This window comes from Venturia canescens, chromosome 4 (genome assembly GCF_019457755.1).
Source record: "Venturia canescens isolate UGA chromosome 4, ASM1945775v1, whole genome shotgun sequence".
In the NCBI taxonomy this organism is placed as follows: Eukaryota; Metazoa; Arthropoda; class Insecta; order Hymenoptera; family Ichneumonidae; genus Venturia; species Venturia canescens.
In genome coordinates this window covers 2,316,968-2,340,117 of record NC_057424.1, presented here as the reverse complement: position 1 = coordinate 2,340,117, position 23,150 = coordinate 2,316,968, and the positions used below count along the sequence as shown (strand labels likewise).

At 41.0% G+C, this 23,150-nt stretch overlaps 1 protein-coding gene across 1 annotated transcript; it reads left to right on the top strand.

Moving 5' to 3' along the window:
- The first annotated feature begins 12,585 nt into the window (after positions 1-12,585).
- On the top strand, positions 12,586-13,698 carry LOC122408961 (uncharacterized). The gene has a single exon (XM_043416105.1). The coding sequence runs from the start codon at positions 12,586-12,588 to the stop codon at positions 13,696-13,698; it is 1,113 nt and encodes a 370-aa protein (XP_043272040.1).
- The last annotated feature ends 9,452 nt before the right edge of the window (positions 13,699-23,150 follow it).

Below are 23,150 nucleotides of genomic sequence, written 5' to 3'. Positions count from 1 at the left end.
TCCGGTTCTGTAGAAAATAAATAAAAGCAGTACAATGTTTTAGTGAAAGTGGTGAGAAAAAAGTGAAGAAGAAAGAGATAAAGACGGAGGAATCCAAGAGTGTTGTGTAACGGAAAAAAAACCGAAAATTGTCAACAACGTTCGGATTGATGGTAAAAATATTTAGAAAGGTTAGATTTTTTCTATATATATCTTGAGATGTAGTCCGGATTCTGAAACATTAGAAATAAAAATCCATGCCTTCGCTCTTTCTCATCAGCTCTCTCTCTGATTGTATCATCAGACTTGTCGATGTTTGTTATTGCAGAATATCTAAAGACGCGGCATCGTCTTGTAATAAAATAACCCAAAACAGGAATGACGAAAAAGAGCCAGGGACTACAAAAATATAGAAAGGCAGTATAATCGCATTGTCTGTAAACGTATAACAGACTATTCGAAAGTGCTTGATTACAAAATTTCTATTAGCAAATTGAAACTGAGGCAATCAGTATTTTTTTGCATTGGTGGAAATTTTTTCATCAAAAGGACTAAATTGATAATCACGGAGAGTTTTTACTTCAATTCCAACAAAGTAAAATTTAAGTTCGAAATAAAATATGTCCGCGTGTGTGTATATGTGTGTATTAGGGTGGTAAAATAGCTAGAAAATTTTTGAAAAAAATCACACGTATTCTTTAGAAGATTCTCAATACTTTTTGTTCTGGAACATTTCTTTGTTATGTCAAGACTTTCGAGAAAAAAAATCATACAGATTTTCATCATGCTGTTTTGCAAAAGCCGCCATTATGCAAAAACTGAGTAAGAAAAAAGTGTTTATAACCAGTGTTCTGGACTCGTCAGACCTTAAGAACATCTTTGCTGGCGATAATATGGTTATTTGAGAGCAGCAACAGTAAGGGAAATCGCTTTGAAAAAAAAAATGTTAGAAAATCTTGACTTTTCAATTAAAAACGAATAAATAATGAAGATTTTGATTTAATTTTACAAAATAAATGCAAGATTCTGAAAGAGCACTCTCAAAAACCCCCTATATCAGATTTTGTTCTTTAATTAAAACTGCGTACTTGAAATTGTGTGTCCAAAATTGTCGTTTTGCACATTAATGGGTTCTTATAGTGATGCTATACAACATTTTAAGGGTAGGAGTTTTGAAAATTTTTTTCGTGTAGCAACATGCTTGTAAAACAATTTATGGAAATTTCAAGATTTTCCAAATGTATTGAGGCCCACAGTATAATCGTGACCACAAACGCAGAAAAATTCCATGTATTATGAACAGAAAACTTCAACCCCCATGGTCGAGGGTTGAGCATTGTTCTACAAATCTGACAAAATTACAGCATTACTTTTTATGTATTTCGAACCAATTTAGGGGGCGAAAAGGGTAAAATAAATTTGATCCCAAATAACTACCACCCTAGTGGGTATTAAAATACCTAAAACAACTTGCATGCATAATAAAACGATTTTTATTTTCAAAAAAACTGATTCGGCTTGAGGGGGTCACCCCCTATGGCAGCCGCATTTTTTGGGGTTTCCTCGATTTTTTGCGACGAGAAAAAAACACAGACTTAAAATTTAAAGAGTTTATTCATTGGTATTTCAACTTTATGATAGAATTTTTTAACTCTGATGTCTCGAGTTAATTCCGTGTAAAATTAATCCACAGGATCCCATATGCTTCTCCATGGTGTCCACGATTCCCGGGGGTTCCGTTTATCTGCGGTCAAAAAACCGAGGAGCGTTTTGATTTGTAAAGCAGTGGGCTATTGCCTGAACTAAAATCATACAGAAATATCGAAATTGAAGGATTATTGAGCTATGCAACATTTTGAAAAATTGAAATAAGGTTTTTCTAAACGGAAAAATCCTTCAATGTTTAATATTTCTGTATAATTTTAATTCAGGTGATAACCACTGCTTTACTAATCCAAACGCTCCTTGGTTTTTTGATCTCAGATAAACCGATCCCCTAGAATCGTGGAGACTATGAAGAAACATATGGGTTCCTGTGGAGTAGCTTTACACCGAATCTACCAGAGATATCAGAGTTAAAAAATTCTACCATCGAGTTGAAATACCATTGAATAAACCCTTTAAATTTCAAAAGTCTATGTTTTTTTTCTTTGCCGCAAGAAAATTGCGAAAAAACCCTACAAAATTCGGCCGCCATGCGGGGTGACCCCCTATGTTGGATTTAATTATTCCAATCGATCAATATCGCGTTATCTTGAAAAAAGATTCGAGTGCCTTAGTCATTGAAATCCTGTCGTTATTTAATGACATCGAAATTTATTATTCCTTGTAATTTTTTGAGTTTTTAAATAAATTAGCCGTAATTTGATTAAAAAATTTTTGTTTCCTTTTTTTTGATATCTCTTTCAATGAGACAGGGAATAATTTTAATTAAAAAATTTTTCAATAAATGTCTTTTCGCAAGTACACTCTGATGGGTGATAATATGGTCATTACATCTGAACGGTAGTCTCAGTGAATAAACCCTACATATATGTTACTCATACATGTAGTGTGCATTTCTTGGTACGAACAAAAAATGAATTAATAATAACAGAATGTCATCTATATTGTGCCCTAATATGAAGAATTTGATTTTCCAATATCCTGTAAAATTTTTTCAAGTTCACAGTGCACAAAAAGTAGTCAAATCAAACCATAAGTAACAGCACGAGTGCTGTTAAAAAATTGGAGACAAGTACATTTATGTTTGATGTCACCTGGACAGTAGTCTCAGTGAAACCCTATGAGACACTCATGTAGTTAAAAACACAAATGCACGATGATTTATAAGAAGAAGTTGTTCGATCTGTTCTCTCGAAACTTGCTTTAAATGAGCAATTCATTACTAAAGGATATAAAAAAAAACCATTTCAAACGCAATGAATAAAAAAATGAATCTGTTAAATCATGGTAATGCGTGAAAAACGTTTGGTTCAAAGGAACAAAACGTGGCAAAAGTGCAAAAGTCCAAAAAATGCAAAAGTGACGAGTACATCGGATGACGAGTGAAAAAAATTCAAAACATAATAGTATGTAAAAAAAATTACGAAACCAATTGTAAATAATTTCAACAAAACAATTAAGAAAAGCTTTTACAAATCATGAAAAAATATTATATTAAAAAAAAATACAAATCTGTAATTATATTGTAAAGGGAAAAAAAAATTTAAATAGGACGTGAGAAATTTAATCTTACGGGAAGCACCCGGAACTTTAGAAAGTTCAAGTGAATCAAAAAAGTTACCATCTGAGTTATGTGCAGCACTACAATTTATGGCATCAATCGGAGGATAAGTATTTTATTAGTATATAATACATAATTTTTCACAATATGAAATTATTCTGAGAAACGTTCAAATCCAAAAAAAAATCGCATCGAAGGTAAAAGTCATTTGTTACTCTATGGTGGCAGAGACTTACTTAGAAGAAATTCGATTCTTCTCAGACTTTCAGGATCCCCTGGTATTCACAATATTCGACGTCGATTTCGTATCGGTACAAATTATGTTTAAATATGTGCTAAAAGTACTTGTCCGGCCCATCACTTTTCATTCAAATTGCTCATTCAAATAAAAATCAGGGCTCTTCTAGATCTGATGGATCACATCTATGCGTACAGAGGGAAACAGAGGGAATTTAAAAAATTACCTCCAAGAGATTTTAACTTAATTGCATTCATTATAAAAACATGCAAACAAATTTTTCTGTAATATCCAAGAGATATTATTGTGTATTTATGAAAAAGTATCCTTCGCACGATAAGCATTGTCCAGCCTCCAAATTAACTCCCCAGTTTATATTGAAATGACGGCAATTTTTACTACACATTTTATTCTTCAAACGAATTTTATTCGTTATAGCAACTAATCTATTCTATTACTGAAGATATTCAGCTGATAATAAATCGCAATTCAATAAATTTTCGAGCAGATTCGTCTGTACAATTTCATTTTTTTATGGTCACGTACACAATTGCACTTTGTTGAAATCAACATTAAAAAATGAGTGCGACACGGGCATTTCTTGAAATTCGATGAAAAGTGATTCCCTAGTGTATTACTATATACACTTTCTTAAAAAAAAATTTTCGATATATCAGAATGTAAAGCCTCTATCCGTTGCAATGGTTTTGTTTACTCGATGCCATGAATTGTTGCGAAGAGATAGTTGCCGCCGAGCATATGTGGAATGATGTCCACATTCAAGTGGGCGTGTAACGCCAGCGTTAATGCTAGTTCCATAAAAATAACGCAGAAATTAACGTCTAGTTTGATTTTTATTTGAATGAGCAATTTGAATGAAAAGTGATGGGCCGGACAAGTACTTTTAGCACATATTTAAACATAATTTGTACCGATACGAAATCGACGTCGAATATTGTGAATACCAGGGGATCCTGAAAGTCTGAGAAGAATCGAATTTCTTCTAAGTAAGTCTCTGCCACCATAGAGTAACAAATGACTTTTACCTTCGATGCGATTTTTTTTTGGATTTGAACGTTTCTCAGAATAATTTCATATTGTGAAAAATTATGTATTATATACTAATAAAATACTTATCCTCCGATTGATGCCATAAATTGTAGTGCTGCACATAACTCAGATGGTAACTTTTTTGATTCACTTGAACTTTCTAAAGTTCCGGGTGCTTCCCGTAAGATTAAATTTCTCACGTCCTATTTAAATTTTTTTTTCCCTTTACAATATAATTACAGATTTGTATTTTTTTTTAATATAATATTTTTTCATGATTTGTAAAAGCTTTTCTTAATTGTTTTGTTGAAATTATTTACAATTGGTTTCGTAATTTTTTTTACATACTATTATGTTTTGAATTTTTTTCACTCGTCATCCGATGTACTCGTCACTTTTGCATTTTTTGGACTTTTGCACTTTTGCCACGTTTTGTTCCTTTGAACCAAACGTTTTTCACGCATTACCATGATTTAACAGATTCATTTTTTTATTCATTGCGTTTGAAATGGTTTTTTTTTATATCCTTTAGTAATGAATTGCTCATTTAAAGCAAGTTTCGAGAGAACAGATCGAACAACTTCTTCTTATAAATCATCGTGCATTTGTGTTTTTAACTACATGAGTGTCTCATAGGGTTTCACTGAGACTACTGTCCAGGTGACATCAAACATAAATGTACTTGTCTCCAATTTTTTAACAGCACTCGTGCTGTTACTTATGGTTTTTTTGTAAAGCTGCTATATAGATACGTGTGTACGCTTCGCCATCATCCAAGCGACTCCCCCGGCTGGTGTACTTTCGAGTGCTTTCGAGCTCCCGAGCTCCTTAGCTTTCCGCCAAACTTCCTTGCTCTTTTGATTTAATGTCATTGGCCTAAAAATTCTCTCACTCTTCAATGGTTGCAACAAAATTTCTCTCACCAGGGATTGGCGATCATGGGGGCCAAGAGGCCTATGTTTGTAGCGGTTGGAGTACGCGTATACAGATACGTCAAATCCTGAATGTGTTAGTAACTTTTGCATAATCTTAAGCCCGTGCAAAGTTTTTTCTCAGAAATTACGACACCGAGCGTGCTGATTTTGGACTCATTCGACAGAGAACTTCTTAATTAGCTAAAAGTTCAATTTTCAAAGCCGTACATAACTCATGAGCTTTGCAATTAAAGAAAATCACAGGCCAATTTTACCCCCACCACCGCGAATCGTTTTATTCAGAGAAAGTATAGTGTTGGCGAGAGCCTCAGGCCAGCAGACGACAGGGCTGTCAATGTACTTGTCCCGAGACTCTACCGAGTCTCTTGAACTCGCGAACCGACTGCGATGAGGGTAAACTAACCCACATGGTTTTCACTTTATCTCATTTCATTTTATCATTTAGATCGCTGTTGCTATTAATTTGCTCATGCCATCAAAAACTGACAGATGGTTGAACAATATATCACGCCAAAGTCACTATATGTCTGGTTTTCGTAATACACTGCATGTATGACACCACATACCACTATTTTTAATAAAATAAATAGATATTGAACACTTTATTAGATGAAAATTTTTTTTTTTTCACCCCGCACTTCGTAATGTCGAAAATCCGTTTGTTATATAACATCAAAAACTGACGGCTGACTGATGGCATTGTATATATAGGTATACCTCTGGAGAAAAAAAGGTTGGGATAAGTACATTGATGGTGTCGTGTTTGCTGATAATTCCATCCATAAAAAAAAAATTAAAAACCGATGCCTCATTCTTTTTATTTGATTCGAAAAGCTAAATCAATTGAAAAAAAAATCCATCTAATTTACGTGCAGCATTAAAATTTATTATATCAATTCGAGGCCAAGTATTTTCTAATGAATTGAAAAAAGTTACCACTTGAATTACGTGCAGCACTCAAATTTATGATATCAATCGGTGGACAAGTATTTTATTAGTAACTCCAAATTTTGGCATTATTAAATTGTTCTAAGAAGCTTTTAAATCCAAAAAAATCACATGAAAGCTAGTCATTTGTTACTCTATGGTGGCAGAGACTTATAAGAAAATCGATTCTATTCAGACTTTCAGGATCCTCTGGTATTATTCACAAAATTCGATGTCGATTGGATCGATACAAATTATGTTTAAATATGTGTTAAAAGTACCCCTTCGGGGGACGAAATTCATTTCGGCTACTTTTTCGCACGGAATAAAATAATTAAATTTGAATCATTTCGTAGTTATGTTTGTTTTCTAGTTCCTTTTTTCTAGTTCCCTGTTTAATGTAAGTTTTTTTTTTTTTTTTTTTTCGAGGTTACAATGAGCCATTTTTGTTTGCGTTATTCGATTTTGCTTTTCTGATGACAATTTTGTCGTTAGTAGATTCAGATGCAAGTTCTTCTATAATTTTTGGTCTTGCCACGAAAGTCGGGGCTAGTTCGATATCATTAGTTTGTTGTATTAATCGAATTCGTTGACAATGTTTAGCTTTGAAAATTGTTAATATGATGATTATTAAAATGATCATAGTCATGCTAATGGCACTTATAGAATAATTTCCGATTATGTGATAGGGATGTGCCCAAATATTTGGTTCTTCATCTAGTTTTTTCTTAAGGATTTCGATTCTTTCTCCTAATGCGTTCGTTTCTAGTGGATTGATAATTACTTTTGATGGTACGCTGTAATTGAAAATAGGGTGATTAGCGTTTACCATTCCGATTGCGTTCGTTAAGTTATATAATGGTACATATGTTATAAATTCATTTTGTCGCAGTTCATTTAAAGAAAACAATTGAAAATTAATTGATGTGGCGGAACATTTTCCGTCCAAAGCCAGTAATCCTGTATTGTGGATTATTTCGTGTGTCGTAGACTTATTTTTACAATCGATTCTAATATTTTCGGGTTTTGGGGCTACGAATAGCCATCTACCTTCTTTTCTAGTGCGATTATTAATGTTTTTTCGATTTTTACAATTCATTGATTACGTGACAATTTTTCGGGATTATTTCCTAAATAAATCGCTATTTTGCATGATGTATTATCGCTTATTGTTTGCAGTGATTGCTTAGGTTTGTAATAATAGATGTCAACTTTTTCCGCATTGTTTAAATCTTCTTCAGTCATTATTAAATACGTTCTTTTGTAATTATCCACAATTATTATTTTGGAAGTGGTTACTATAAATTGGAATTGTTTTTCATTAATTTTTGTTGTTAGTGGATAGACTTTGTTGACTTTCAATATTTTTAAATTATCATTATTATTATTGATTTTTTCGTTCGGATTATAATTTATTTATTTATTTCATGTTATTATACACGTTCCGTATTATTCGTTGCGTTCTGTTTATTATTTTTGTATTTATTTTCGTATTTTTCGTATATTCGATTTCTTTCTTCATATTTCAATTTTATATATTTGTAATTCTATCGTTTTTCTTTGTTAGTTTTTTTTTTTTTTTTTTTTTATACATTGAGCTGCCAAAAAGTATTTATTTCTTAGGTCTGTTTCTGGGTACGGTCTTGCTACATCAACCGCGCACTTGTTAAATGCTCTTTCCGGAGTGTCGGTGATTGCCATCGGTGATCGCTTTGATTTCATGACTTTGATTTTCTGGCATTTATCGCATTTTTCTACATATTCCTTTATTTCCTTTTTCATTCCTGACCAACGATACTTTTCTTGAATTCGTTGAGTCATTCTTTTTACTCCAGGGTGTCCTCCGTGGGCCGTGTCGTGGTACTCTCGTAGTATTGTTTTTCTGTCTTTCTCTGACAGGTCCGTCGCGTCGGAGTCGAGGTGTTCGGTTTCACTCTCGCTATCTCCTTCGTCGCTGTCCACTATATGCGTCTCATTTTTATCTTCAGCCACACTCGGCTGATTATCAAGTCGGCCATTATAATTGGGGATGGACCGATTGTCCGAGGAAGCTGGTGTTGTAGAAGAAGATGGAGTCGCGTCGGCTCTGATTTTTCGCGGCCTTCCTCTTCCTTCTTTTTGCAGCTGATCTGTGTTTTTGTTTTGACTGCGCGTGATTGCGTATATGCGGCTCAGTGCGTCAGCATTAGTGTTCTTTTTGCCTTCTTTATATTCAATTTTGTATGTGTATTCTTCTAATTTTATTCTCCACCGCATTAGTCTGGAGCCTGGATCTTTTACGTTGAATAACCAGGTGAGGGGTTGATGATCGGTAACGATAGTGAATTTCGTTCCATAAATGTACGGGCGAAACTGATGTACAGCCCAAACTATTGCCAGCATTTCCTTTTCCGTTGCTGAGTAGTTTCTTTCCGCTTTGTTTAGCGTTCTGCTCGCATAACAAATTGGTAGATCTTCCCCTACTTTTCCCTGTGATAAGATAGCTCCGATTGCCTTGTCCGATGCGTCGGTGGTGACGACGAACGGCTTCGTGAAGTCGGGATATTGAAGTATTGGTGCGGTGCTGAGTGTTTCTTTTAACGTCTCGAACGCTGCCTGCGTATGCTCGTTCCACTCGAATTTTCTGTCCTTTTTTATCAGCTCTGTTAATGGTTTTGCGAGTTTTGAAAAATCTTGAATGAATTTCCTGTAGTATCCTGCGAGTCCCAGGAATGATTGGACTTCTTTAACATTTTTTGGTGAAGGAAAATTTTTTACAGCCTTGATTTTCTCCGGATCGGGTTTCACTCCTACTTCTGTGATGATGTGACCCAAATATTGCGTTTCTTTTCTCAGAAATTGGCATTTCTTCGGTTGCACTTTTAATTGAGCTTCTCTCAACCGTTTGAAGACATCTCGTAGTCGTTCGTTGTGTTCCTTGAAACTTGATCCGTGTATTACGATATCGTCCAGGTAAACGTAACATTTGAGACCTTGAAGACCTGCTAAAACAGCATCCATCAATCTTTGGAAAGTCGGTGGTGCGTTTTTTAATCCGAAAGGCATTCGATTGTATTCGTAGTGGCCCAACGGAGTTGAAAAGGCAGTTTTTTGTTTGTCTTCTTCCGCCATCGGAATTTGAAGAAATCCAGAGGCAAGATCAAGTGTGGTGAAGTACTTTGCTTTTCCCAATTGATCCAAGATCTCTGTGATATTGGGCAGAGGGTAAGAATCTCCCTCGGTGACCTCGTTCAATTTTCTGAAGTCAACTACGACTCTCTTCTTGACGTTACCTTGAGCGTCTGCTTTTTTAGGAACGACCAGTAATGGCGCGTTCCACGGACTTCTGCTTGGCCTAATTATTCCGGCTTTAAGCATTTCCTGCGTCTGAGTCATCACTTCTTGTTTGTGATTCTCGGGCAGTCGGTACGGTCGAATATTGACTGGTACGGTGTCCTTTTTCGTGTAGATGCGATGTTCTACTAAGCTCGTATTTCCTAAAGATTCTCCTTCCAGGTGGAATACATCTCCGAATTCCTGGCAAAATTCTTGTAGAAATTTTTCTTCCTCTTTGTTGAGGTGCGAATGTTCACCAATTTGCATCATTATTCGACTTACTCTGTTACCTTTTTCTTCGGCGTTGGTGACGTAGATTTCTTCCTTGGCTGGACCGCTCGCCGTTTCGCCTGTTTTCGTTTGATTTTGTTCTTGGACGCTTCCTATTTCTTCGATTTCGACCGTCGGTCTTTCGATCGAGACTTCCTGGTCTAACGTGTTTAGAAAAGATGTGGGGAAAATCATACTTTTTCGTGAACCGTCCCTTGTCCTATTTTTATTCCTTTTTCAATTTCTCTGGCTGCTACGCATCCGATTGCCAGTTTTTTTGCTTTCACGTAGTGAATACTCTCGGAACGGGGGGGGTAATTTTAATTTCTCCGAACCGTTCACCAGAGGCTCGACGTGACCATATATTTTGATTATACGGCCACCCAATATGTCGACCTTGTGTTTTTTCATGAAATCGAGTCCCAGGATTCCGTCTGTTTTGATCGGGACGTCGTTGTCGACGACGAAAAATCCGTGAAGAATGTTGACGGCGGGCGTTTCGATCTCGAGTATGACTTTACATAGGGCGTTGAAGGCTTGTCCTCCGACGCCAGTCAGTTCGACGGTTTCGTCGATTATTTCGGTATCTTCTTTTAGGGCGCCCCTTTTAATTATGCTGCATTGGGCTCCCGTATCAGCTTTCAAAAGGAGAGCTGAATTTATTGCGTGCGGTGACGGGATATAAAAATCGCTAGCCATTCCCCAGGAACCGAAAGAATTTATTTCTAGTTTTATTCGCGTTTGGTTTGCCTGAGGTGTGGGTGAGCCTGTAGCTCGCTCGGCCTCCAAACAGCTGACGAGCGCGTTCTTTCGCTCGGCCGTACGTGCAAGGAGACTGAGGTTCAGCGACCCTATCGTTTTCTTTTCTTCCGCGTTACCTGACTGATTTTGAGATTGATTTTTATTTTGATTCTTTGGATTATTATTTGGACCGTTATTTGGTCTATTATTTTGATAACCTCTGTTTTTACCCCTGCTTCCTTGATTTTCGCGATTATTTTGATTATTATTATTTCTTCTGTTTCCTTGATTTCTATTTTGGTTACTCCGATTATTTCCCCTTTGATCGCCGTTTTTATTTTTCCTGTTCCAGCAGTCGTCATAGACATGACCTGGTTTTTTGCAATAATTACAGAAGACTGAATTTATGCTTTTATTTTGGTTAGACTGATTGTAGTTACCATTATTACCGTTATAACCGTTTTTATTCCCTAAGCTTCTACAGTCGCGCGCAATGTGACCCTTCTTATTACACTTACTGCAAATAGTCGTATTTCCAGGTTCTTTACGAGTTCCCTGTTGTATCTTTTCTTCGTCGATCGCGGCTGTGATAGCTTCGTTGAGGGTTGGATATGCCCTAGCTTTAATAATTGTTTGATATTCGCGTTTGAGACCTTGAGTGAAACTCGAAAGGGCTACTTCGCGTATGTGTTTTTCTACCGCCATTTGTTCGATCATTGTCGAGTGCTTTTTTGTACTTGCATCAATTAATTCCATCATTGTGTCTTCTACTCTTCTTCCGAATTCTTTTACTGTTTCGTTAAATTTCTGTCGACAAGAATACAGCTCTGTTTGAAGGGCTCCTACGGTTCTCGTACCGCAGAATATTTCTAACATAACGGATTTAAACGTTTCAAAATCTGGAATATTTTTATATCGTACTTCTGATCGAGCTTTACCAGTTAATTTAGTAGTTAACACTGATTCTAGGAGAATCTCTTGGTCCTCCTCTAAAATATGTTTGTTGACGTGAGCAAAAGAATCTACAAGTTCTCGCGCTTCTTCTGGTTTTGAACCATCGAATCGAGGAATTAAACTACGCGCTTCTTTAAGAGACATTGAGCCTCGAAGTCTGTTAGTTCGCGAGTGATTTGGCGGGGAATTTTGAGAATTATTTCCTCTATTATTTTCGCCATTATTTCCAGGATTTCCGGGATTATTATTTCGACTATTTCCGGGATTTCCGGAATTCTGATTATCTCCCGTTGTGTCTAAATTTACTGTTTCAACCATTGTTGATACTAAAGGATTTGTTGTTTCTACTACCGAATTTTCCGGCGTATTTTCCGCGTCTAAATAATCGTCTTCCGATGTCGGAGATCGATTTAAAGATTGGGCGCTACTTCGTCGATATACTCTTTATTTTAGGAGAGCGATGTACGGGCACAACACTGCTTATAACGTTGGTTTCCACGAAAAAAGACCTATTTTTCGTCAAAATTGTACTGGAAATATTTCTTCACGCAACTCATGAGCCTTCAAAACCCATCTCATTCGACGATTGCTCGACCAAACTTCTCGGACTCAAGTGGCTCCCACGAGCCGACACCTTTGTTTTCACAGCAAAGCCTAGTGATCACTCAAAATCAATTACGAAGCGACTCATATTATCTGAGGTAGCACAGATATTCGATCCACTTGGACTCATCTCACCTGTGACAATCAGAGCAAAATTGCTCCTGCAAGAGCTCTGGTTACACAAAATCAACTGGGACGACCCATTGCCGTCTCACATCATTTCAAGATGGTCTCACTTCAGAGAAGATCTCAAAAATTTGGCTCAAATCTCAATTCCCAGGTGGTTTCACACCTGGACTAACTCAACAGTGGAGCTCCACGGTTTCTCTGATGCTTCTCAACTAGCGATGTCAGCTGTCGTCTACATCGTCTCACACTCGCCGTCCACAGGCGCCAAATCATCTCTCGTTTGCGCAAAGACGAAAGTAGCTCCAATCAAACCACTCACAATCCCGAGGTTAGAACTCACAGCAGCGCTGCTACTATCAAAACTCATCAAGCATACACAAGCTACACTCCAGCTACCAATTACTTCAACTCATTTGTGGACGGACTCTCAAGTCGCACTCATGTGGATCAAATCACCCGCTTCGCACTGGAAGGACTTTGTCAGGAACCGAGTAACTCAAATTCAAGAACTCACGCCTCAAACTCATTGGAGACACGTTCCTGGCACATGCAATCCAGCTGACGGCCCATCAAGGGGCTTAACAGCTCAACAACTCAAAGATCACTCACTCTGGTGGACGGGACCACCATGGATACTCAAACCAATGACCTCATGGCCTCGACAGACTCAACCCTCAGCTGACCTCAGTGCACATGAAGCCCGTCAAGGCGTTGCTCTCTTCGTGGCCACTCCGAGAGTCGAGTATCATTGGGACCTCATTCATCGATACTCGACGCTCTCAAAACTCATCCGAGTCACCGCTTTGTGCTCCAAGGTCATTTCAAGATTGAGGAGACAAAGTGACTCACCACTCATTTCGCGAGACGACATGGAGGCTGCTAAAGTCTTTTGGATTAAGGCCACTCAAGCAACGTATTTCTCACACGAGCTACGCTCATTGAAGTCAAATATTCCACTACAAAGAACTCACGTTTTTTCTCGATTGACCGCCTTCCTTGATCACGAAGGCGTCATTCGGGTCGGTGGTCGGCTCAACTTGTCAACACTCAGTCCGGAGACTAAGCACCCAGCCATATTGCCTCGCCACTCACGCCTATCAACACTCGTAATCGACAATTCTCATCGTCGCACATTACATGGGGGCACTCAACTCACTCTGGCTGACATTCGCCAGTCATACTGGATACTCGGAGGCAGAGCTCCAGTGAAAACTCACATTCTCCATTGTGTAAAGTGCGCACGTCAGCGAGGGATACGCGCTCAACAGCTGATGGGTCAGCTGCCTGTTGCTCGTGTCACCCCATCACTCACACTGGAGTCGATTACGTAGGGCCACTCACACTCAAGACCTGGAAAGGGCGAAGTGCAAAAACAATGAAGGGTTGGATTTCCGTCTTCGTGTGTCTCACAACTTCAGCAGTTCATCTTGAAGCAGTCAGTGATTATTCAACTGATGGATTCATCCCTGCATATCGACGCTTCGTCTCAAGACGAGGCATTCCAGGCACACTCTACTCAGACTGTGGAACCAATTTCGTAGGCGCTGATGCAGCTCTGAAGCGAATGGTTACTCAGTACACTCACGAAAGTCGTCAAATTGCCTCACAGCTGGCTGTTGACGGCACTCAATGGCACTTCAACCCTCCAGCCACTCCTCACATGGGAGGAAAGTGGGAAGCAGTGGTAAAATCAATGAAGTATCATCTCAGACGCATAGTAGGAGAGACTGTGCTGACATTTGAGGAACTCACAACCATGCTTTCACAAATCGAAGCAGTGTTGAACTCACGACCGCTAGAAGCACTCAGCGACGATCCAGAGGACGTATCAGCACTCACTCCTGGTCATTTCTTGACTGGAGATGCTCTATCAAGTTTGCCTGAGCCCTCGCTGACTCACTTAAACATCAATCACCTCTCTCGTTGGCAACTCATTCAACAAAAGATTCAAAACCTTTGGTCTCAGTGGTCAGCTCACTATCTCCAGCGTCAACAATCAATTTCGAAATGGCATCATCCATCAAATGAAATCAAGGTGGGATCACTCGTACTCATCACAGATGAAAGATTCTCGCCAGGCAAGTGGCCTTTGGCCAGGGTCACTGCTCTACACCCAGGTGGGGATGGACTCATCAGAGTGGTCACACTCAAAACAGCCTCTTCGACACTCACTCGGCCGATCGCGAAGCTCGCGCCTCTGCCCACTCAACAACAAGACGTCTCAAACTAGAACATCATCTCCACGGTGCTGATGGCGGGAGGAATGTTTGAGAATGCGTCTCGTCGTCAGGCGAGTCGCTCTTCTTGGACTGGCCACTCGCGGCAGCACCTACTGGACGCTCTCAGGCACGCTACGGGGCTCACGAGCACGGCTCGCCGCCTCACGTGCGTCGTACCGGACAATGCATGGGAGCGGCCATTATCGTCCAGTTCGCGTTGCTATACACATCGCTCTGTACTGTTCTTTCAACATTCACACTCATTCTCGTTGCACTCATCTTGTTTCACTCATGTAGTAAGTAATTAAACTCACGGGAACTCATCTAGCGATTGATCCACGCGGGGACAATTTGCATAAGCTTTAAAAAAGGTGCATCATCATTTGGGAAACACTCATTTCACCTCGTGGCAGCGCCGACGCCACGTGTCTTTCTTTCTCATCGAGCCACTCGAGCCATTCACGAGTGTATTAATATAATCTCTCGTGAAACAAAGGTGCTCATAGATTCATATGTTCGCTCATCATACAAATTCATAATCGCTGAACATTTTGCACTCATCTTCATTGTTATTTGGTGCTGTGAATAAAATGCGTGTTATAATATTAGTGAAGAAACTCGTGTGTGTTGCCTCAATTGATTTCGCCCACCCGTGTCGCTATCCCCTTCCACCTGGCAAAATCTTTTCTACGTTATTTCTCAAACAACTCCCGTTGAAAATTTTTAATGAACCAGAGCCAGGATTGCAACAACATTATGTCATAAATACACGTAAAATTAAAGAATTAGTAGAAGGAGAAATTTCCCAATACTAATATATGTCCTATATAATAAATACTCGCGAACCGACTGCGATGAGGGTAAACTAACCCACATGGTTTTCACAAAACTTACATAACATTTTTTTTTATAGTCATATAAGAATTTTGAATCGAATTCATACAGCTCGCACTGTTTCTCCGAAATTTTATCATTTAGATCGCTGTTGGTATTAATTTACTCATGCCATCAAAAACTGACAGATGGTTGAACAATATATCACGCCAAAGTCACTATATGTCTGGTTTTCGTAATACACTGCATGTATGACACCACATACCACTATTTTTAATAAAATAAATAGATATCGAACACTTTATTAGATGAAAATTTTTTTTTTTTCACCCCGCACTTCGTAATGTCGAAAATCCGTTTGTTATAACATCAAAAACTGACGGCTGACTGATGGCATTGTATATATAGGTATATATTCATAAACTTTATTCCGCTGGAACGGTACAGCGAGTGTCCTGACCAATCATAACTCATTATTTCTGTAGCAGGGATCCCGGGACCCGAGCTTCCATAGAAATGGGTTATAGCTGCCATCAAGAGGCCTTTGATGGTGTTCTGTACAGACACGGTAAATCCATAAATGTGTTAGTAACTTTTGCATAATCTTGAGCCTGTGCAAAGTTTTTTCTCAGCATTTACGCTACCGATCGTGTTGGTTTCGTGCTCATTCGAAAGGGATTTTGAAAATTAGTCTCCAAACCAATTTTTGATTTATAAAACATCTCCTGAGCTCTGCAATCTTAGAAAATGATATGCCAGTTTTACCCCCACCACCGCGAATCGTTTTATTCAGAGAAAGTATACTCGGCGAGCCTCGGGCCAGCAGACGACAGGGCTGTCAATGTACTTGTCCCGAGACTCTACCGAGTCTCTTGAAAAATTTGGAGTTACTAATAAAATACTTGTCCACCGATTGATATCATAAATTTTAGTGCTGCACGTAATTCAAGTGGTAACTTTTTTTCAATTCATTAGAAAATACTTGGCCTCGAATTGATATAATAAATTTTAATGCTGTACGTAAATTAGGTGGAATTTTTTTCAATTGATTTAGCTGTTCGAATCAAATAAGAAGAATGAGGCATCGGTTTCCAAGTTTTTTTTTATGGATGAAATTATCAGCAAACACTACACCATCAATGTACTTGTCCCAACCTTTTTTTCCCTAGGGTTTACATGGCCCAAAGATTTTTTAAAACTTGGGTTTATAAACAAGCAATCATGAAAACTTTTTGTTATGAATTTTCCAATTTATTGAACTCAATATATGAGGAAATAAAAATACGAATGTCACTCGAATTGTCTAGAGAATGAATAGTAATTGGTATGGATATACTGTAAGCTAAGGAGAGATGGGAAAAAGGGCCCGGTGAACACAGCCAAACGAAATGAAAAAAAATATGACAACAACACATTGAATTAGACAGTTTTACTTCACCAAAGTTTTTCAAAATTTATTTGCATTCATTTACAGACAACCACGCATTTTTTTTCTATAATGTAATAACACAACATAAAATTTCTGTTTGGAAAGAACGTTTGAGAGGTTACAATTAGCGAAAGTTTTTTTTTCTCACATAACTCCCGTTGAAAATTTTTAAAGAACCAGAACCAGGATTGCAATAAAACTATGTCATAAATAAACGTAAAATCAAAGAATTAGTAGTAGGAGAAATTTCCCAATACTAATATATGTTTTCGAATGAGCAATTTGAATAAAAAGTGATGGGCCGGACAAGTACGTTTAAGACGTATTTGAACATAATTTGTACCGATCCAATCGAAGTTGAATGTTGTGAATAATACCAGGGGATCCTGAAAGTCGGAGGGGAATCGATTCTTTAAAGTGTGTACCTTGGTGAAGTAACGAATGACTTTCATGTGAATTATTAATGATTTTATTTCCATTAATTTTTTAGTAATTTTGATAAAACGTTGTGAGCCCGACAAGGATTCTCAACGCTCATTTGTCGCCGGAGATTATATTTCGAATAACTGATAAATACTGGACTTCCGTTTCCGGTGACAGTGGGGAAACAGTGGAGAAAAGTAAGGTGCGGGAAATAAAGGGAAAGAGAGCAAAGAAACAGTGTGGGGAGAGAAAGTGAGGCTGGAAAAGTGGGGAAGAGCGGTGGTAAGAGTGTGGAGGGCAAAAGAGCGTAAGTGGAAGGTGGGGGAAGAAGTGAAAAAACCGAGGATAAAAAGGGGACGAAAAGATAGAGGTTAGAGTGGCTTAGGGTGAAGTAGGTAGAGAGTGAGGTGTGAGAAGTTGGGAGTAAGCGAGCGAGGAAAAGTAAGTCAGCGGCGTGTGGAGAACGGCGAAAGTAGGAAGGAGGAGCAGGTTGGTAAGGTAGAGGCGGGATAGGTAAGGTAGGAAAGAAAGGATAAAGAAGGAAATAGAGAAGGAGAGTGGAGATAGTGGATATAAGGGAAATGAGTGAGCAGAGTAAGAGAGGAATGGGGGACGGGGTAATGAGAGTGACGAGCATGGAGGGGGGGGGGGGGAAGAGCGAGTAGTGTAGGGAATATAATGGAAGCGATTCTGGCAGGGGACAGGAAGAAGAGGGAAAGGGAGGAAGGAATGGCGAGAGGGGAAGACGGAGGGGAGGTGGAGGCGTTTAAGAGACGTAGAAAAGTGGCGAGGTCGCCGGAGAGAGAGGAGGGAGAGGTGGACGAGATAGTAAGAAGGGTAGGGGAGATGATGAAGGAGTTGTTGAAGCAGGAGTTAAGGCAAGAGTGTGGGAGAATAGAGAGTAAGATGGACAGGTGGGCGGAAGAGGTGAGAAAGGAGCATGACGAGATGAGAAGGCAGTGGGGAGAGGAGAGGGAAATGTTCAAAAAGAAGATTGAGGAATTGGAGCGAAAAGTGGAGGTACTGGAGAAGGAAAGAGGGGAGGGGGGAGAGGGTGGGGAAAGGATCGGGAGAAGAGTGTGGGAGGTGGAAAAAGAGCTGGAGAGGAGAGAGAGGGAGGAAAGGAGAAACAATATAGTGGTGAGAGGGGTGAATGTGGCGGAAGGGGTGGAGTGGGAGAGGGAGATAGAGAAGATATGGGAGAGATTAGGAGTGGAAGGAGGCAGGAAAGAGATGAGAAGAATAGGGAGGGTGGATGAGGGAGGGAGGGGGATGGTGTTAATAAGGCTGGAGGGAAGGGAGAAGAAGATGGAAATAATGAAAGCGAAAGTAAAGCTGAGAGGGAATAGAGAAAGGATAGAGGATGATCTGACAAAAGAGGAAAGGAGAATAAAATGGCTGGTAGAAGGGCAGGCATATGAGGAGAGGAGAAAAGGAAAGAGGGTGAGGGTAGGATATATGAGGATGTGGGTGGATGGAAAGGTATTGGTGTGGAATGAGGGAGAGGGGAGGTGCACGGAAAGTGTGGGAAACGAATGAGGGAAAGGGACGGGGGGGGGAGCAGTCAAAAGAAGGGGGAACGTGGTGAGAGAAAGCAAAATAGAAGAGGTATATAAAGTGGGATTTTGGAATGTGGCGGGAGTGATGAATAAGGACGAGGAGTTCTGGGAGGGTATAAAGCGATGGGATGTGGTGGTTATGTCGGAAACGTGGGCAACGGAGGAGGGGTGGGGGGCGATAAGGGAAGGATGGAAGAATGGATTCAGGTGGGTGATACAGGGAGCGAAGAGAGGGACGGGAAGGGGAAGGGCGAAGGGTGGCATGGCGTTCGGGGTGAAGGAAGAGATCGAGGAAGAAGAAGGGGGGACAGAGCCGGGGGAGGAAGGATGGATGGAAAGAAGGGTGAAGTTGGGGACGGAGTGGTGGATGATAGTGGGGGTGTATGTAAACAGGGACATGGAGAGGAAAAAGGAGCTGATGAGCCGGTGGATGGAAAGAGCAGGGGGGGGGAAGGTGGTGATTGGGGAGATATGAACGTGAGAACTGGAAGGGAAGGCGGAGGTTGGGACGGATGGCGGGTAGGGGAGAGGGAAGCGGTGAGGAGTTCAAGGGACGAGATAGTGACGAAGAAAGGAAAAGAATGGTGCAAGTTCGTGAATGAGAGAGGATGGAGGATAGTGAATGGAAGTGTGGAGGGGGATAGAGAGGGGGAGTGGACGTTTGTGGGGGGAAGGGGTAAGTCGGTAATTGATTACGTGGTAGTGGGGGAGAAAGTGTGGGAAAGAGTGAGGAAATTGGAAGTGGTGAGTAGGGTGGACTCCGACCACATGCCGGTGGTAGTGTGGCTCAAGGGGAGGGGGGGAAGAAGAGGGGCGAGTAAGAGGGGGGGGAAGATGAAGGAGGGAAGAGGAGTGTGGACAGAGAAGGGAGTGGAGAAGTTTCGAGAGGAATTTGGGAGATGGGAATGGGATACAGAGGGGGTAGAAGAAGGATGGGAGGAAATGAGGGGGAGAATAAAGAGAGCGATGAGAAAGACTGAGGAAGAGCGGGCGGAGGGGCAGAGTGGGGGATGGTGGGATGAGGAATGTAGAAGGGCAAAGGAAGAGGCGAGAAGGGAGCTGGAGAGGTGGAAGAGAGAGGGAAAAGAAGAGGAAAGGTACAGGAGAGAGAAGAGGAAGTTCAGGAGAATATGTGAAGAAAAGAAAATGAAGGAGAGGGAAAGGTGGGAAAGAGAGATAGAGGAGATAAGGACGGAGGGTCAGGTATGGGAGGTAGTCAATAGGGGGAGGAGGAGGAGAAAGGGGGTGAATAAAAAGATAAGAAGAGAAGAATGGGATAGGTACTTTAGAGAGGGGCTGGAAGGGGTAACAGAAAGAAGGGTGAGACTGGGAGAAAGGAGGAGGGAAGGGGAGGACGAAGAAGAAACGGTGATAACAACGGAAGAGGTGAAGAAGGCTATAAGGAAGTTAAAGGACAGAAAAGCGATGGGGGAGGATGGAATTCCGAACGAAGTGTGGAAGTACGGAGGGGAGAGGGTAGTGAATAGCCTGAAGAGGATTTGCGAGAAGGTGTGGAAGGGGGAAGGGTGGCCGGAAGGTTGGAAGGAAGGGATAGTGGTGCCAGTAGTGAAGAAGGGGGAGGGGAAAAGGGTAGAGGAATATAGAGGGGTGACTCTAACGCAAACGGCATATAAGGTGTACGTAGGGATACTGGCGGAAAGATTGAGGATGGAGGTGGAGGGGAAGGGGATGATGCCAAGGAGTCAGGCGGGATTCAGGGAAGGGATGGGAACAATGGATAACGTATACGTACTGAACTATTTGATAAATAGGGAAATAACGGAAAGGAGGGGAAAGGTGGTGCTGTTGTTTGTTGATTTGAAGGCGGCCTTCGACTCGGTGGATAGGGTGAAGCTGGTGGAGAGTATGAGGAGCAGAGGGGTAAGGGAGGGGCTAATTGAGAGGTGCGAGGAGGTGATGAAGGAGACGTATGCGAGGTTGAAGGTGGGTGGGGAAAAAGGGGAGAAGTTTTGGACAGAGAAAGGGGTTAGGCAGGGGTGTCCGCTGAGCCCGCAGCTATTTACGCTGTTGCTGGCGGACATGGATGAAGAGCTGGAAAAAGGGCGGTGGGGAGGGGTGAAGCTGGGGGGTGGGGGGACGGTATATTCGCTGGCGTATGCGGATGATGTGGTGTTGTTGGCGAAGGATGAGGACGAGATGAAGGGGATGATGAGGACGTTGGAGAGGTACATAGAGGGGAAAGGGCTGGAGGTGAATACGGGAAAGACGAAGGCGATGAGGTGTAGGGTGGGAGGGGGAAGAAAAAGAAAGGTGGTATGGCAATGGGGAGGAGTAAGGATAGAAGAGGTGAATAGGTATACGTACTTGGGTTATGTGGTGAGAGCGAATGGAAGTCATGAGGAGCAGGTGGAGGAGAGGATGATGAAGGCGGCGAAGATAATGGGGAAGGTATGGGGGATAGGGAAAAATAAGTTTGGTAGCGATTGGGGAAGGAGAGTGTGGCTTTTCGATAAGTTGGTGTGGTCAGTTGTGGGTTATGGAGTGGAGATTTGGGGGTGGAAGGGAAGGGAGACAGTAGAGAGGCTGCAGGAAAGGTATTTAAGATGGGTGCTGGGGTAGTCGAGAGGGGTGGCGGGGTATATGGTGAGGGAGGAACTGCAAAGAGATAAGCTGGAGGTGCGAGCGGGGATGAGAGCATGGGGATACGAGAAGAGATTGGAGACGGGGAAGGGGGGAGAATTGGCGAGAAGATGTAGGGGTGAGATGAAGAGAAGGGCAGGAAGAAGGCAGGAAGCAGGAGGATGGGAGAGTGAAAGGAAGGAGTTTTACTTAAGGATGGGATGGGATCTGGAGGAGGTGGAGAGGAGATGGGAGAGTGGGGATATGAAGGGGGAGAATATAGTGAGGGAGGAGAGAGTAAGGCAGGAGGAGGGGAGATGGGAGAGGATAATTAAGTCAAGGAGTAACAGGGATTACAAGTTTGTGAAGGAGAGAGGGATCCCGGGATATTTAAAAAAGGGGTGGAAGGAGGAGAGATGGGGGAGGGTAGCCAGGTTCAGGCTAGGGGACGAGATGAGAGGGGGGAGGTACTGGGAGCAGAGGGAAGGGAGGGAGTGTAGGATGTGCACGAGTAGCAGGGAGACGTGGGAGCACGTGATGGAGGAATGTACGGGATGGGGGGCGGAGGAGGGTTGGCAAAGTATGAGGGAAGAGGTGTTGGGAGGGGAGGGTCAAGGGGAGGAGTGGATGAAGAAGATTGAGGAGTGGAGAGGGTAGAAGGGAGGGAGTAAAAAGGTGCAGCGGAAACGGAGGTCGCGCGCGGCGTGCAATGGTGTAAGAGGAGTGAGGAATGTGTGTGGGTGTGAATGATCTCTCTCTCTCTCGAATTGGAGCGTGTATAGGTTAAGGGCGAGAAAGCAAATAGGCTAAAGAGAAGAAGGGTGTAGAATAAGGAAATGTGTAAATTATGTATATCGAGAAATGTAAAAAGGTGTAAAAATGGAATGTTAAGGAAGTCGAGCTGTAACCCGAAAGGGAAAAATAAAGGCTATATTATTAACTGAAAAATACTTGACCTCGAATTGATATAATACATTTTAGTACTGCACGTAACTTCCGTTATAACTTATTTTTCATTAACTTCTTTCGTGAAAATAATTATCATGAATTTCATTAACGTTTCTAATTTGTTCGATAAATATCAAGAGACTCGGTAGAGTCTCGGGACAAGTACATTGACAGCCCTGTCGTCTGCTGGCCCGAGACTCTCGCCGAGACTATACTTTCTCTGAATAAAACGATTCGCCGTGGTGGGGGTAAAATTTGCATGTGATTTTATTGAATTACGAAGCTCAGGAGCCATTTAGCAACTTGAAAATTGAAGTTTAAGCCAATTGAGTAATTCTCTTTCGATTCCGCCCTAAATCAGCATGATCGGTGGCGTATTTGCTGAGAAAAAACTTTGCACGGGCTCAAGATTATGCAAAAGTTACCAACACATTCAAGAATTTATGCGTCTGTATTTATAAACACCATCAAAGGCACTTTGATGCTCTCGAGTTTCTGATTCGTTGGATCTGACGACATCCATTTTTAGACGTTGTGATTGGTTGTTGAAATTAGTTGTTGATGATTGGAAATCTGACGTCAACTTCAGAACGTAGCACACGGCGCGGCACAGCTGGTAACAGCAGTCATAAATTCGACCGATATACATATATATATGTATAAACCATGTGTCAGTTTGTGATCGTATGAACAGAGTTTCGACATTACGAAGTGCGTGCGGGATCAATAAAAAAACAATTTTCGTCATCTAAAGAAGTGCATATTACTATTTATTTTGTTATTTGTGATAT

What these genes read in the sequence shown, in the direction of transcription:
- LOC122408961 (XM_043416105.1), top strand. Translation starts at nt 12,586, where the DNA reads ATGTCAGCTGTCGTCTACATCGTCTCACACTCGCCGTCCACAGGCGCC.